General features: G+C 43.9%; 1 protein-coding gene across 1 annotated transcript in view; it reads left to right on the top strand.

Annotated features, from left to right (window-relative positions):
• The first annotated feature begins 249 nt into the window (after positions 1–249).
• AFF2 (AF4/FMR2 family member 2) overlaps positions 250–17,432 on the top strand; it is a 334,781-nt gene continuing 317,598 nt past the window's right edge. The window contains exon 1 of the mRNA XM_044427153.1: positions 250–332. Coding sequence (XP_044283088.1) covers positions 250–332 — 83 coding nt within the window. The remainder of the gene's footprint in view (positions 333–17,432) is intronic.

Here is a 17,432-nt window from a genome sequence, read left to right on the forward strand (position 1 = left end):
ATATCTGAAGAACAAATTAAGTTACCAAAACAAAATGGGACTGTGGTGAAGGTTGGCACGTCTTCCGTGGGCAATGCCAGGAGGTGTGAGGAACGAGGGCACTTGCACATTTGGGGCCCTGGATTGTCCCCTCTGGAAATAGTATGGCCGACTGAAGTCCTGTAAACACTTTGTGTTCCCATTCTGTTCAATGGACCGTTCTTGCACGTAGAACGGATGTGATTGCACTATTGTGACACGTTATCACCCATGGGTGTGATTGTTGAGGTGCTGAAGGTGGCATCTTCCTTGCGAGCTTTCTACCAGCAGAAGTTAGAAGGCACTTGGAGATGGTTGGTCATGCCAGTTTTGGGATGCCCTTTAGCACTGTGCACTGGTGACCCCTCATATCCTTCCAGGCAAGAGTGGGGAGAAGGTAGATCTTTAGATATTTGGGACCAACTCCCAGAGGCTCTGCCAGCGTGGCCCCTGTGCAGGAATGGAGGAATGATGACCCAACACATCTGCAGATCTGTTTAACGTCCAGCCCTGGTTCCTTCCCGTCTTGACTTCTGTAACGCGCTCTACATGGGGCTACCCTTGAAGACGGTCCGGATACTTCAACTGGTTCAAAATAGAGCTGCCAGGCTGCTGACGGGGACTGGACGTTATGTTCACATGACTCCAGTTCTTCGTCAGCTTCACTGGCTCCCCATTGAAGTCCGGGCCCAATTCAAGGTGTTGGTGATGACCTATAAAGCCCTAAATGGCTTGGGTCCTGGTTACCTGAAGGAGCGCTTACGTCCATATATGCCCAGTCGCCCCCTGAGATCAGTGGGAGAGGCCCTCCTCCGGGAGCCCTCAGTGAAGGAAATTAGGAGGGTGGTTACTCGGAGGAGGGCTTTCTCAGCAGTGGCGCCTAAGTTATGGAATGCGCTCCCCAGAGAGGTCCGCCTGGCGCCGTCGTTATTTGTTTTTTGGCGCCAGGCGAAGACCTTTTTATTTAAGCAGCATTTTAAATGTTAATATCATTGAATTTTATTTGGCCAGGGCGGCTTATTTTATTCCAATGTATATATTTTAATTATTGTTTTAATTTATTGTGTATTTTATTATGTTGTGAGCCGCCCCGAGGCTACGGCAAGGGGCGGCATAGAAATGTTTTAATAAATAAATAAATAAATAATTAAGCAACTTTATGTGCCTGTGCCTTTACCAGGGTGTAAATCCATGCAGGTCAGGCAGGATCACACTCAATCTTCTAAAATCTCTATTGCTTATTCATTTTTTCTTTACCTGCTTTATCCTTTATCCTTCATTGTCCTATTGCTGAGTATTTGGTGCTCATTGAAACTTTTGCAGTGCTGTTGCTTATGAATTTTGCTTGTGCTTGTGACTGACAATTGAAAGGAAGGTTGTGTGTGTGTGTGTGTGTGTAAAGGTTGACTGTAGGATTGATGATGGCAGACCCATGAAATCCAAAGCAACCACCTAGTAGCTGACACTGATTTCATTATTCACGAGTGGACAGAGAAGGTGTGACACACTGAACTGATCACAGCGCCCCGGCTCATGAACATTGGTGTGAAGTACACAGGTGTTAAAAGTTGTAGGTCAAACAAACTATGGATAACGGAAGACTCCAATTCCAATTTTGCAATTGGGAGCATAAACAATGTAAAGACTTTGTTTTTTACCTATATTCATTCCCTTTGTACAACAAGTTCCTATAATTTTAGCATCAGTGCATCTAAATGGATGCTTGGATTTTACTTTTTCCCCACTTCATTTTGGGGTCTGATTATGATAAAATCTAATCCTGATAGTGGCAGTGCAGCATAAAATGATTCCACAGAATAGTATAATTGTTGTTGTTGTTATTTTGTGGATCAGAAAATGTACCCAGGTATTTTGATCTTGCAGGAGAAGCAATAGGTTTTAATCACTGTTTTGTGCTGTCTTAGTAACAATGAGTCTTTGTTGAGCTGTCCTGCACCGAAGCTCTATTTAATAGCTAATTATTGGCCCATATATGAAGAAGAGAGCCTGGCCAGACAGATGGAAGGAGTTGTTTTAAGAAGGGCTCACAGGGGTAAAAAGACATTGCTGCTACTTGTCTGGCCTAAATCCACTAATCTGATGTTATTATTAGCAATAAGGAGCAGCGGCTAGGATAAAATCTCATTCTTTGTAAATGTCATTTAAATAGGACTCCAATGTTTTTTTTTCTGCAGTCAAGTTGACAGGCTTTAGTCAAATAGTTGAACACTTTATTTGTAAATGTAGAATGGGTAAGAAAAGAAACACTTTAGTTCAGCAAGTTCTTAAGATGTCAGCTTACTGGTATTGATTAATCATTCAGCCAGTGGCAGCTGCTGCTTTATTAAAAGTGCAGCCTTTCCATATGGAAGGACGGTATCTGATGCAGGAAAAGTTTGCCAGTGATTCACCTTTCCTTGCAGGATAGCATAAAAAGCAACTGGATAAATATTCCCGGTATTTTTACTTCTAAACCAACATGCACTTGAACCATAGCATCCATTTCTATTCATTTCAGGGATGAAGGAATACACATTGGACCCACATGCTGTTAAGATGGGTTGCACTTACAACACAAATACCTAAATGCCATTGTAGGGAGTGGCAGAGAGGGCCACAGAGACAAGGAAGTGACCCTGTCTCCCTTGTATGATCAGCCCCAAAGCTACCTGTATGAAACCCTGCCTAGACCAGCCTTCCCCACTCTGATGCACCCTGGAAGTTTTGGACTTCAGTTCTTATCATGCCCAGCCAGCATGGCCAGTTGTCAGAGATCCTTGTCATGGTAGCCCAAAAGTTCTAGAGGACACTGGATTGGAGAAGGCTGGCCCAGCAGTTAAATATTAGCACATTGCACTGTCCTGGAGAGGAACATAAAAGGGCTTCTGGCTTGATTCTGGCTTTGGCTGAGTAAAAGCTGTCAGGTGTATTTCAGCCTGACCCATGGCACTGACTTCTGGCTCTCTCCTTGGCTCCCGTCCCTGCTTGTTCTCTGGCTCCAGCTTCCTAGCTAACCTTTTGGCTCTGGATTCCTACTTCCTGCCACATCCTGGAAAGTAGCATGTACCCCAGGGGACTGTTGCTAGCTGTGTGTGTGCGTGTGATTTCCAAAGAGGGCATTAAAGGTGATATTGCCCATTGGCTGTCTGCATATGTGCAGACTAAACTACAACTCACAGCCTTTGCAGTGTTACCCTTGTTCCTATGTGGATTGGACTAGAGTGTTCATGTGATATTCAAGAATGACACAAAAACGGAGCATACAATCCATGTTAATGTTAAACACTTCTAGGGCCCAGTCATTTCTATGGGAGGTCTGCCTATTAAGCCATCCTGAGATATTTATATAATAGGATGGCATATAAAAGCTTTTAATAAATAAAATAAATAAAATTATATACAGGTTAGGGCTGAAAATTAGAGCTGAAAATTAGAGTATGTTAATAGCAGCTTCATGCAATATTTTTCTACATGGATATTCCCTTCAGTGCAAGGCACAGGTTTGGTTCATGCATCAAATGAAAATGTGGTTCAGCCATCACAGACAGAACCCTGTTGGATAAAACATTAATGTATTTCAGCCCTGGTAAACATTTATCAACTGTGTTGAGCCAGAACATGGTTGTAGAGTTTTCTTTTAGCTGGCTAAACTGAGGATATTACTGAAATTCAGTCTTTGACATACAGTGAGAAATCAGATCCAAAGGGCTTTAGGGAATCGCTGTGAAGCAAGAGTTCTTGTTGCCCTGCGTGTTTGGCGAGAAAGAGGATGGTAGATTCTGGGCTCAGTATTAAATCAGTTGCGTGCTGTGCTGAAATTGTGGTTTGTTGCAGACCTGCCTCTTCCCCAGCATTGATGAAACTCGCAACTGTGTAAGTGAAGGCTGAAATTGGACTGTAGCATTGGTGAGATCTTGGTCCTGGCATCTCCCGAGAAGCTGAACAATCAGAATTGTTGACTCAATTCTGTCAAACCGTTTAAGGTAAAATGTGATCTGCAGCACTTGAAAACTCTTGTAAATTGTTGTCAAGTGGTTTCACTCCATGCTAAATATTTACTTGGTAAAGAAGCCTGCTAGCAAGTTGCCAAATGGAGAATTAGAATCTCTGCCTGCTGCTTGTTTGTTGCATGCTGTAGTGTGATGCTGTGTGTCTTGGCTTTCCGTGGCAGGAGCAAAGTACAGCTCAGCACTTCCAAGGAACTAAGTTCTTAGATCAGAGCAGCGACAAACCCTTTAAATCCTAAGAACCCAGAAGGACAGTTCAAACCAACCCAGCTCCCCCACCCCCGCATGATGGTGATGATGGCGATTTGGTCTGCTGGCAACATAGTAGGAAACAACACACATATATGTCATAGCAAACATGGAAGGCACACATGCTCAAGTTCTCTCCAGTCTCTTTAAAATATGAATGCACAGCAATTAGGAAAGGACTGCAGCTTCTCTTGGATGCCTAAAAAAGGACCAGGCATCTCTTAATTTTCATGCTCCCACATCTGTTGTGATGCACGTGTGTTGCGATTCTAGGTGCAAGCTCTGTTCTTTGAAAGTAGCATTATGGAGGCATATGGCTGTCCTTGGGCTTGGAGGTATACAAAGCAGCCATTTAAATGTTTGGAAATGAATGATATTAATTGGCTGAGTTTTGATGCTTCTCCCCCCCCCCCCCCAACAAATCGCTGGCACTGCTGTAGCAATTTGTTGGGGAGGGGGACATTAAGGTTGTAATACCATATGTACTTACCAGGCATAGATCTGTGCTGTGGGGTGGGAAAGGTGGGGGACTGCCAACCAGTGGACTTACACTGGCCAGTGATGGATCCCACAGAGCCCACCCCCTGCCCTCCAGAGCAAAGTTGCTCAGCCCCCAGCTTCTCACATGCCTGGTTTCTCTTGCATTGGTTCTCACTCCATTTGTAGCTCACCTGGAGAAGTGCTCAGTGCATGAAGGAGCAGCCTCACCTGGCTGGGGCTTGCATGGGGTTGAGTCCCTTTCTCCGTGCAAGCATGGAGCTCCCTTCCCTTCCCTGCATGGGATGCAGTCCCATGCATGGCACGGCGGGCCAGGCTGGAAGTGGTCTGTTCTTCTCTTGAAGGCTGGGCATGTTCGTGCATGAGGAGTTTGGCTGCTGGGTGATGAGAGGACAATGCAGTGGGCATCTTCAGACTGTAGTCTTCTATAGTTATAAACCGACGGGGTTGTCCTCTTTCCTGAAAACCATTGGCAAGCTTTGGATTGAAGGTAGGATAGAAGCCAACGCTGGTTCGGTTTTGGTTCATTCCCTTCCCTTCTCTGAGTGACCCACTAGAAAAGAGTACTCTGTCCCTTTGTAGGCTTAGAGGTGGAAGCAGCAATCAAGTTGTCCACCATTCTAATAATCCACAGAGCCTTGTGGGAAATTTACAATAGAAGTAGTGCATAAAGCTGCCTCCTGCTTCAACTTGATAAGCACAAGCACAGGTGGGGGGAGATTGCTGAGGGTCTGAGCACAGTTCCCACAGTGCTGGGAGCCGATGCCAACCCTATCTTGTCTACTGACAAGATAACAAGATGATCCACTGAGTCTCTCCCTCTCCCCATCCATCTTTGTCTCTCCTTGACCCAGTTTGGATGATTGCAGATTTGTTGGGTACCGTGGGGGCAAGCTAGCATAATTACTCTCTGCAGCATGGCTTCCTGTCTCATGCAGACACAGCTAGGGTGGCTTATTGCCATAGCTACAAGCCACCCAGAGCCCATGGGTTGTTGTAGGGTTCTGAAATGGCTTGTGAACCATGGCAATGTGGAGGCGTTGACACGATCCGGGAAAGCAAGTGACTGGAATGCACGGTGGGGAAATCAGCCCCGTGGCTGATTTCCCGCACTGTGATCATGCACACAGTCCAGAATCTTTTTGTTTTTCCTCCATCAAACTCAAGTTAATTCAAGGGACTGAATTTTCTCTCAGGGCAGGATGGATGATGAGATGTGCTTTGATATTGCCTGCAAATGGTGGTCGGAGAAGAGATGATCCATATTTTCTCCTCCCCCTTCATTCGCATAATTTCACAGCCTGAACCTGGCAGAAGTGTCCGAGTGAGCTCTCAATGGCCGGATCTGGGGAGAAAGACAATTTTTTGAAGACGCTCTTTGTGTGGTGTGCATGCGTGTGTGAATGTCTGCATGGGCACATAAGGAAAGAAGAAATGAGAAAAAGCCAGAAAGGCAAGGCATCCTGGTGCTAGGCGACCTGATGGAGCATCACTGAATTTTAATTTACAGGTGCTTCAGGCTCCTACCTGACTTGCCATGGGCAAAGCAGTCCCACAAACCATCACGGTGCACACAGAACTGTCAGTAACAAAAGATTGCTTGGGGATTATCTGAACCCTATTCACTTCATGATGCTTTGCCTGTCTCTTGAAAGGAAAGAAAATTTCCCATCTCCCCTGCTTCCCCACTCCCCCCCATCTTTCTCCATGGGGGGGTTGGGCAGCGATCTGCTAATATCTCTGAAGCTGAAGTGATGAGTCTGATGAATAGAAATGGGATGCTGTCCATGTGTACGTTTTCTTCTTCATAAGCTGGCCCCATAGGCCTTGTTTGGCAGGCAGAATGCCTAGAAGTCCAGCTTCTGCTAGTCTAAACTCACAAGCTCACCAATCCAAACAGACGAAATGGTCCTTCGAAAGCAAAAAAAAGCAGCACTTTCTGGGTTTCACAGAATCAACATTCCCAAATAGTTAGGCATCTCCTCCTCATATTTTTGTTGGAGATTTTCTGTTTTCATGGAGAAGGGTAAATTAAAGGTTGTTTCATTTTCTTGGATAAACACATCTAAACAGAAATAGGGAAAAGAGAGCTGAATGCTTTCTGTTCAGCATTTTCAGTTAATATAGAAGCATTCTTTGTTATTGTTTACGTTTCCTTGAGTCTATTTTGAGCAAGATGCCTAAGAAATATGGATAGCCTTGTTTTAGTAATCCATGCTCTGGTAATCTATAATGTAGATTATGGAAATGCACTCTATATGGGGCCACCCTTCAAGATGCTTTAGAAGCTGCAGTTTGCAGCCAGTCTAGTAAGTTGCACCCGAAGGTCTGAACACATAGCAGTTGCCACTGGTTACCTGCATCCCTCCAAGCCCAAGGTTCAGAGGATAGCAGCAAGGAGAAGGGCCTTCTCAGGGGTGGCCCCCAACAGCAGAATGATCACAGTGCTAAGGTCCACCTGTCATCCTTTCAGTAGCAAGTTAAGACAGCCCTGTGGGCTGAGGCATTTCAGGATATCAAAGATTACCTAATGACTTGAGAAGGTATCTATGCCTTGTGTTCTTAACAGATCTATTCTGTACAAAATGGTGTCCAGCAGCTGAATTGTTTTAAACCCTTTAAACCTTTTTAAAATTCTATATTCTGGCAAAAGCATATGGTGTTTTTATTGTAACCTAGTTCTGTAAAGGAATTCTTGTAAAGGCCCCAGAGAACTTTGGCTGTTAGATGGCATAGAAGAGAGAAGGGGAGAAGAACGCGGGCATCATGTCTGGGTTCCTTCTCATGGAAGCAAGAATCTGACATAAACAGTTCACACCAGTGATTCCTCTACTGCATACTGTTTACTCCAGGGGTGCCCAAAAAGTTATTTAGGATCTCCTGGTAGGTCTCTGGATGATCTTCAGCAGAATGGCAATGGTTTAAGATGCCCAACTCTTTAATGATCTCAGCAGCCAAGTGATTTTAGCATCTAAACTTCAAAGGAAGGGATGAATAGGCACTTACTATACCCCCCTCCTTCTTTTCTTCTTTACAGCTCTATACTACCCAATAGTCAAAGCTCTCTGGGCAGTTCAAACAATTAAAACCATAAAATGCAGCCTAAAATAGATCATAAAGGTATAGAAGTTAAAAGTGCAGTACAAAACAGAAATAAAATCCAAATTAAAACCTAGAAGGGATGCAAAGGTTCGAAATACAATGGAGGATTTAGAACAATAGAAATGGAAATTCTAAAATTCCTGGGGAAATAAGGGCTTCACCTGGCACTGGGAAGCCCATAGTGCATGTACCAGGTCAGCCTCTCTGGGAAGCTCATTCCACAATGGTGGGCTGCCCCCAAAGGGGCTCTTGTGTACAGCCATCTGCTTCATTGCTACCAGTAGGAGCTCCCAGAGAAGGACCTCTGAGGACAGTCTCAAGGTCTGGGCAGGTTTACATCAGGGGAGACAGTCCTTCAGGTCAACTGGTCCCAAGCTAGTTGGTGTGAAAGGACTGTGCATTCGAGGTTTGTTTATTTATTTAAAGTTTTTATATGCCGCCCAATATTAAAAGTCTCTGGACAGCTTACAAAAAACAGCCACAGGCTAGTATGAAGTCAACCAACTGTGCTTTACACAGACCACCAGTGGCTCTCTGACCTCTCAGAGAGGGGAGCCTTCCCAACCCCATATTACTTGGTTTAAAGAGGCAGGGGAAGTGCTGGGGTGGCCATGTGCACTCCTGAATAGAGGACTGTCCTGCATTTGAAGGGCTGCCAGAAGACAGGGCTATGTTTTGCAGGTATCCTATGCAAGGAGAGCTCTCCATTCCATGTCCCATTTAAGGATAAAGACTCACCCGGAGGAAGAGCTGGGCCTTGATGGCATCCACCGCCAGCACATGACCTGAGCAAGGCACAAATGTCACAGTCTTCCATGCTACAGTGAAATGTAATTTTTTTAATCGTAGTTGTTTTTCTAACTGTGTATCTTTATGTACCAGCTAGCATAGGCATGTGTACTCCTTATGTGTCGGAGTGGAATTCTACGGTTACTTTCATTCACTGTCAGGGCTGATGATCTAACAGTGGACAAATGGACATGGGCCACCTAGAAGAGACATTTATATTAATTAATAAACCAAGCAAAGCTTTGCATTTCACTTTCTGACAGCGGGAAACTGAGTCCTACTTTTAAGCAGAGATGCTTGAGGAAACAATTCTTTGCAAACCTTCATATGAATGGACCTGATTTGGCCTTAATATTCATATCAAAACATAATTACCTGCCATACTTTGTATGTTCTAGAAAAAAATCTCTGAACACATATTAACATATGTTCATAGAGAGAGCATATGCTTAGAAATGTGTACTTTGAGCAGAGAAAAGGTTTCTAATTTTACCTGTGAATGTGGATTTTTTTCAATGCAGGTTAATGTGGGAATGCAATTTACTGGAAATTAAGTGATTCATGTATTCCTACTTTTCCAACAAAAAAGTAGCTTGATAGCAGAAAACACTCCCTTGATTTTCTGTTTGCGAGCAAGAGTGAGCCCTGGACCACCTTTTTGAGCAAGAAGGGAAGTATTTAAGGTTATTTTGATAGCTGAAAGTTTACAACATTTGCTAAAACAAGCATCTGGAAGGCCTGTGATTTGGAAGTCCCAGGAAAAACGAATTAAAAGAAACCAAAAGGAAGCGAGTGGGGAGGAAGGAGGGAGGGAGATGACTTATGCTGAGCAGAAATGAAACATTTAGATTTTGCCTATCTCTTTTTTTTCTACTTGTGCCTTTAGGGGGCTGTAGTAGGAATGGAATACTTAATATATTGAAAAGGAGCAATATATATTCCACTCGTGACTCAGTCCTCCTGGCGTCTCAGTTTCTGAATCATCATGTCTTCCCTCACTGGAGAGATAAATGTGGCATTCTTTTCAACCCATTTAAGACCATTATTTCTTGGTACATAAAACGGGCCAATTAAGATACCCTTTTGTGTATTTGTACATTTTACGTACGGAAGGAGAGTTAAAAATATCTACTGCTGAAGACGTGTCGGAATGTTCCCTGAATACTGAATGTGCTATATTTGCCTCCCAATCTTCTCCCAAGCAGGGGAAATGTTCCCATATACCAATAGTGGTTTTGTTGTTGTTTATTCCGTGCCTGATTTATAAGATTCCTGGAGGTGCCAGCACATTTGCCAATCCACAATTTATTTCCCATGGAAGGAGAGAAAAGAATAGCGATAAACAAAGAACCTTGTTGGCTATGTTCATAATGCCACTTGAAGCAGAGCCCTTTGTATATATTGGGTGGCAGATCGTATGGCCTTCAGGGCTTGCCAAGACTAGGTTCTGTCTTGAGGGCAAGGGCAAATGGGAGCCTGTGAGAAGGGCTGATGTGGAGGGTAGGCATGATCAGGTACCTGCAAGAGCTCATGTTCCAGTGGGTCCCACTGCCCCTCCTCTCCGCCATTGCAGCCTACTTGCTTGCTGGCCTTCTGCTCTCCACCAGGAAGCTGTGGTGCTCAGATAGAGAAGCAGTACATGCCATGGCCCAGTTGCTTGCTGCCTCTCATCAGCAAGCAAGCCAGGGGTAGCAATGAGGAGGAGGAGGAGGAGAGCAGCATGAAGAGGTTCCTTGAGGGAGGGAGCCTTGCCTACAGGTCCTCTAGAACCTGGAGCCAGCACTGACCAGTTGCCCAGACCTGAGAAACAGAAGCTGGGATGAGGTGGGTTATGGCAAGGCAAGGCCATAAGCTGCAGAGATGGCATGGTGCGTGAGGCAGGCAAGCTTAGGGATTGCTGGGCCAGCAAGAAGCAGGAGTCGGGCAGCTTCCCGTGACAGCCCATTGTGCAGACTGGGGAAGATCTTCAGGCACCAGAGGCGGGTGGACAGACAGCCCCCCAGGTTTGAAGCTCCAGTTATGGCCTTGGAGTGCTTTTCCAAGGTTGGAGATAGGGCTCCAGATTGTCCTATGCCTGCAGTCCAACTCTCATTACAGCCTTTAAAGGTCTGTGCCCTTAAACTCTTGCAATCTCCTGCTAGATTGCAGACTGCCTTCTGAGCACCCCTAACCTAATGTGAATGTGGCTTTTCCTTTGTTGAATATGACTGAGGGTGCATATTATAAATAACCAAGTACATCCTATTTTATTTACTGAATTTATTTACCTATTTGCAAATGCCTGTACTGCCTTTTGCCCAGAGGTTTCAGAGCATTTACAATAAAATAACTCAGACAACAATAAAACAATTTAAAACGATCCATGTAACACAAAGCAAAGATACTGTAACAAAATACAAAATTGCCACCCAACCATTGTGAGAACAAGTAGTAACTGAAAACAGATTGAAATCTATTGTTCTGCTACCATATTTGGAGTATGGTGACATTTCTTGAGCTTTGGGTGGTGACTTTCTTCCATCCACCATTGCATAAGACTCCAGGAAGTGTATAGTTTCAAACAAGAGCAGGTAGCTTGGCACCCTCTGGATGCTTCAGACTACAACTCCCATCAGACTCAGCCAACATGGCAGCCAGTCAACAAGTTTTAGTACAAAAAATCTGGATGGCGCCATTTTGCCTGATCTAAATAATGTTAACTAAAAATCTGATACAGTCCTATAAAATTAACATCCATCATTCATAACTGAAGACAGCAATAAAGTCCAGTTACTACTTCACCCACAGAGATAGACTGAGAGTTTATATGAATTAAAATGTCACAGGAAAAAAGATAGACCTTGATATGGGGAACCAAAATCTTTTCACTTACAGTTGTTGAACTGTAGGTGGTGGTTGAAAGATGGAGTGTTGCATTGCCTAAAGCCAGCTTAACTAGCCATGGAATGCCCATAAAGAGAATCCATGTCATGTTGTGAACTGTGGGTTGTTCACCCTGGTGTGTTCTGTGGGTTCAGACAACACAGCTGTCACATTTCAATGGACAGTTCAACATTAATTCAGTTAATGGTTCAACAGCTGAAGAGCAGCACAGGTTCAAGCTATATGCAACCCCCGAGCATGAATCTCTGTGTTTTCTGAACCTAGTCAGTATGTGTCAGGATGCTTCTATAGGGGGGTAACCTATCTTGTTTTACAAAGGAGAATCCTCCACTTGAATCACTGTCCGAGGATAGTCTTTTACTTGAAATGAGCTGTGCAGTCCAAGTGGTTTAGAAGTGAAGAACCACATGAAGGAAGAACAAGTGTTGTGCAATGGTTGGAATTCTGGTTTTTATTTGGCTGTCAATCTCAATGGGTAATTTTGGAGCAGACACAAAGTCTCAGCCTAACCTACCCCATTGCCAGGATGCATGGTGAGGAAATTATTTAAGCCACTTTGGGTTCTTTGCCAGGGGAAAAAGGCAGAATATAAAAATAATAATTAGCTAAATAAAATGCAGGCATGCAAAATAATTAACTAAATAAAATGCAAGGTCTTGAAATTACCCATCCTGAGTTTATTCATGGACAGAAGATTGAGCTGGCACATCGGTCATTTGTTCAGTCTTCCTCATGAGGGTTAGATTCTTAGTATCTTATTATCACATTGCATTTATATCCCACCTTCTTTCTCTTGTGTGACTTCCATAGCTCCATGTTATCCTCAACAGCCCTGTGAGTTAGGTTGGACAGAGAGGGAGTGGCTGGCCCCCAAGTCACCCAGAGGGCTTCATGGCCAAGCGGGGACTAGAACCTCGATCTCCTGGGTCCCCAGTCCAGTGCTGTAACTACACACGCGTGGCTCGCTCAATGCACTTAAAATATAGTTATTATTTCTAAATGTGCACTCCTGCATCTACATTAACATGTGAAAATGGTGTGCAAATGGCTTTTCTCGTTTGCCTTCTGTTTTGGTGACATGTTTGCTCTTTTCTCACCCACGTGGAAGTGGGCCAGAACAATGGAGTGGTGATTGGGTGTGCAGGCTTTTGACTGTGACGGAAGGGGGTGTATTCTTGGAAGCCTTTTCTAGTACAACTTGCTTGCTTTCAATACATCACTGTGCAGTCCTTTTCAAATCACAAACATCATATCCCTGGGGTGGGCTGGGTAGATATCACTCAGTAGTAATGTCTCATCAATATATCTTCAAAGACGCAGCACTGTGATGCTTTCACTTCATTCATAGGAATACAGCAATTTTTTGCCCATGTTCCTTCTCAAGTCATTATGCATCTTTGTTTTGACTGAGTTCTTCAATCTTTTTGACAATTGAAAGCAGGAGAAAGAAGCTGTTTCATTTGTGCTTTATTTATTTATTTATTTATTAAGAAGTCATGCGCTTGCTATTGATGTTGAAAGATGAAGGGTGGTGGTAGAGAATGACATTCACATCAGCAATTTTAGCAGTTTCTCACACTGATAGAAGCCATTGTTGGCTTAAGTGTTCCTGGCTATAAAATGCCAATTGTCTATGCCTTGAAGAGAAAATCAGCATGTGCACACAAAATGTCAGTCGCTAAAACACAATAACATGTAGTTGCTACTCGAGATTCACTATCAAGAGAGATAAGGGATGTTCCACTGAATTATGATATGGAGCTTTAAAGTCTTGTTTTGTATTAGAAGGTATTACGTGACATTCTGTGGTGATAAAACCGTGTGCAGCATAATACCCATTTTCTATGGAAATGGAACACGGAATGAGCCGTGCTTTGTAGTTAGTGATATTTCCCGAGCTGCACCGAGATACTTAGTGGCCAGTATAAAGATATAAGCAAAATGCTTCTTGATACAATGGGGGCGTTAACACACAGCAGGCAGCTCTGCAGAGGTACTGTGGTTTTTACACAAACTACCTGACACACAATCAAGTGATTTCTGCTTTATCATGGTTTCCATCCTCCCCACACAGCCTCCCAGCGTCAGCATGTATCCCTGTGTCTGAAATTCAGTCCCAAAGTGCATTGCACCCTGCCTCTTCCTCCTTGGGCCACGCATAGAGGCTGGATGGCTGGAGGGGCTGATGCGGTGGCTGCTCTTTCCAGAAGACTCTGTGGTGCTTGCATACCAAGACTGTGGCAACCATGGCAACAATATGAAAAGCCATGGTGGCATGGAGAAACCATCAAGCAAACTGTTGTTTCTTATTGCAGTTTCTAAAGACCAAACTATTGTATTTCAATGTATTTTATCATGTTGTAAGCCGCCCCGAGGTTTCGGCAAGGGGCGGCATAGAAATGTTATCATCATCATCATCATCATCATCATCATCATCTTGGTAAAATATCACAACAATGCAACAGACCAACAAGAGTAAAAAAAAAACAAAAACAAAACACTATAACCTCTTGTGTTTCTGAGTTCAGTCAGTGTGTTGGGATACTTATGGAGGGATTATATATTGAAGGTGTGAATATAGATATAGATATAGATGATTAGATAAGATATAGATTAAATATAGAGGATTATAGATATAAATATAGATATATAGATGATTATATATAAATGATTAGATACAGATGATACAGATATAGGTATCCCACCATTCCTTGAAGGTACCCAAGGCTGTGCACATGCCTTCTTCCTTTTTATCTTCACAAGAACCTTGAAATGTACATTAGGTTGAGGTTGATAAATAGCAACTGTCCCAAAGCCATTGAACTGGGGTCCCTATCAATTCTAGTCTGGTATGATGACTTCTACAGTGCACTGCATCTTTCTGCAAACCAAAACATGTTGTTCCTTCCACCAGGCCTGTGTCAGTAGAAGTACATTTTGCTTCCACTCCAGCATAATCCTCAAATGTAGCACTTTGGAATAAAAAAGCATTGGAGTAAATGGCAGCGATCATTTCTATACAGGAGAAAGCACTTCAGAATTCTTTTGGGATAGGGATAAACTTGTCTCTAATGGTGCTGCCATCATTTGCTTTATCCCATAGAATTCTGTGAGAGCCATGGAGGATTGCCTGCATAGAACAGCATCCTGGGTTCTGTTTTTCGATGACCCCCTAGACTGAAAGCTGCACTTTTCATGCATTATTCCCAGCATGGGATTACTCACCAACAAGAAGAAGTGGGGCTTCCCTGCTTCATCCATCTCATGTGCTTTCCTGACCCCTGCGGTCTATGCATCTGTGGAGGGGAACATACATGTAGGCAGGTCAACACGCTATGCATGCTGTCTGGATACTCCGGTTATCAGGGATCCACTCCACGTGGAGAAACTAAGCATTTGAAGCCACCATGTACAGTTGCAGAATGTGAAATGCCCTGAGGTTGCATCCTAAGCATGCCCACTAAAGCGTTCTCCACAAGACAACACCTTGCACTGATGGACAGCAACAAATCATTTGAAAAGTGAGGAGAAAATATGGGAAACTGCTGGAGGTTCCGTCTGAAAGCAGTTGCATTTGGAAGTCTTACCTGGGGTGCACCAGAGAGGATTGGAAGCTCAAAAAGAGAGTTGGGAACTTGCTGTTTGCCCACCTGCCTGCCCTCTTCCCTCCCTCCCTTCCATGTTGTTAAGCCACCCGTTAACAACATGCTAAAGGCGAAGGGGTCCAGCTTTCTTTGAGTTCACAAAACACTAAAATATGCCCCATTTGCAATCCCAAATGTGAATAGGAGTGCATGTTCTTTCCAAAATTTGCAAATTTCCATGTTTACATTTTGGTTTAAGGAAAAAAAAGTTGGTAAACAATAAATGTTTATACTTTAGCCAAGTGAGGAAAAATACCCATGCTTGAAAAATATGCATTTTTCTTGTTCAACCTGTGCACTCTACCTAATCAAAGAACTGGAAGCAAGGAGAGGCTAAAATGAGGATGGGAATGAGTGGAAGTGAGCTTTGAAGTGGAGATAATTGAGTGAAGGGAAGTGAAGTTGGGAGAATTTTGGAGCACTTGATCATTCCTGGTTCCCCCATTCTGACCTTTGGCTCACTGGGGAGCATGTACTTCTGTCCAGGGTATTGTTCTCTGCTTTTTTTTTTAATAAATGAAGCACTGGCGTTCCCTCCCCACAGCTCCCTAATAAATATGGCATTCTTGTCACTTCAAGGGCAGAATCTGCTCTCTTGTCTATGCAAGATGAGGATTTCTGGTTCACAGAAATTAAGATGACAACCTACCTTCTCGGGTGGCAGACTGCTTTCCGTCTGCTCAGAGAAGCCCTTCTTGCTGGGGAAGGCATCTTTTGCATGCTTTCACCTGGTCCTGCTGGTTGCCAGCGGGGTTCTGCATGTGCTTGCTGGGTTATTGGTGATAATGAGCTCTGCTGACGTGTTTCATGTATCCATCGGGAGAGGCTATACAAAAGAAGAGAGAGCTCTAACCTGGTACCGCTGAAAGAAGAATACTGGAGCCAGCCACTGCCATTAGCTCTGAATTCTTTAGCCTTCCAGCATCAAACTGCATGAGTTTGAAGAACAGGGAATGAGAATGGAGGGTGGGTGGCTCATTTTTCTAAGCCTCTCCTTGCCTTACCTCACTTCCACACTGAGTTGTAAGTTGGATGCGCTTAGCCATCTGTGACAGATACGGACAGGTAGGGTGATCTTTGACCTGCACAAAATAAATCTGAAGAACAAAGGAAAATTTCAGAGAATGCAATTCATGGCAAACAGTGTTCTAGGCCCGTGGAAACAATAGGGTGCTAGCATCCATGTATTTGAGTTTCTACTCTTCATTAACACTTTGCAATGGTACCATAAAAGGACCATTGAATCTGAAAAGGAATGTCTGCTTCACTTTACAGCTGGGAAGATTTGGGTTACAAGGTTTAGAAACCTTTGCACTTTCGGAATTCTTTCCAGGTATTTTGGTCTTCTAAACTTTTCCATCTGCATTATTTTAATTTTTTCCCCCTAAGACTTGGGGAACAATGGATGAGATCAGAAATCATGCGATCCAACATTTTGGTTTAGAGCAAAAAAAGGATAAGCAGTAATTTAACTAGATTAATACCCTAGGATATGATTTCAGAAGTAGCTAGGTTAGCACTGAATAATGAGCATTTAATGTTGCTGCGATGCAGCCATATTTTGACTGCCCTGCTCAGAAACCTTTGGGTGAGTAACAGTGTAGTCCAACAGAGAATGAGGCAGCAAAGTGTTAGCATCCCTGCCTGTTTCTGTGCTGCAGAGCTTTTCCAACTTAGCTCGCTGCCTAAAGTAGGGCAATAAATGCCATTGTCCTTCTACCCACTCACCAAATTCACTGGTACCCAAAACCAAGCAAGTTGTTCTGATGCACAGGGTAGAAGTCCCCCAAAACACCCTTTGCCAGAGCAAAAATTTACATGAATAAATACATATATGCATGTAGCAGTAGTGAATAAAATAATGCTCAATGTGCTGGTCTTGCATAATATTCAACCTCTACTGCTCCACTGCCCTGTCTCTCTTTCATGCATGGCTTGGCTTGGCTTGGCTTGGCTTGGCTTGGCTTGGCTGGGCTGGGCTGGGCTTTCCAGAGAATCTGCGCACCTGATGCTGTGCTTTGCAGGCCCTCAAAGTTGGCTGGCACTCCAGACAGGCACCTCAGCCTCAGTGGGCAGCAAGGATTTCAGGAGCATGTGGTTTGCAGCTCTTCTGTGCTAGGAATTCACTGCCCCTTGATCTCTGCAGCCCAAAGCTGGAAAGTCCCTCCACTTCATAGAAGGACTGACCCTCTGTCCTACCTTAGAATGCTCACCTGGACTCTGTCTGATAGAGGCTGAGTTT

The sequence above is a fragment of the Varanus komodoensis genome, unplaced genomic scaffold, assembly GCF_004798865.1.
Source record: "Varanus komodoensis strain SLA01 unplaced genomic scaffold, ASM479886v1 scaffold18_3, whole genome shotgun sequence".
NCBI lineage: Eukaryota > Metazoa > Chordata > Lepidosauria > Squamata > Varanidae > Varanus > Varanus komodoensis.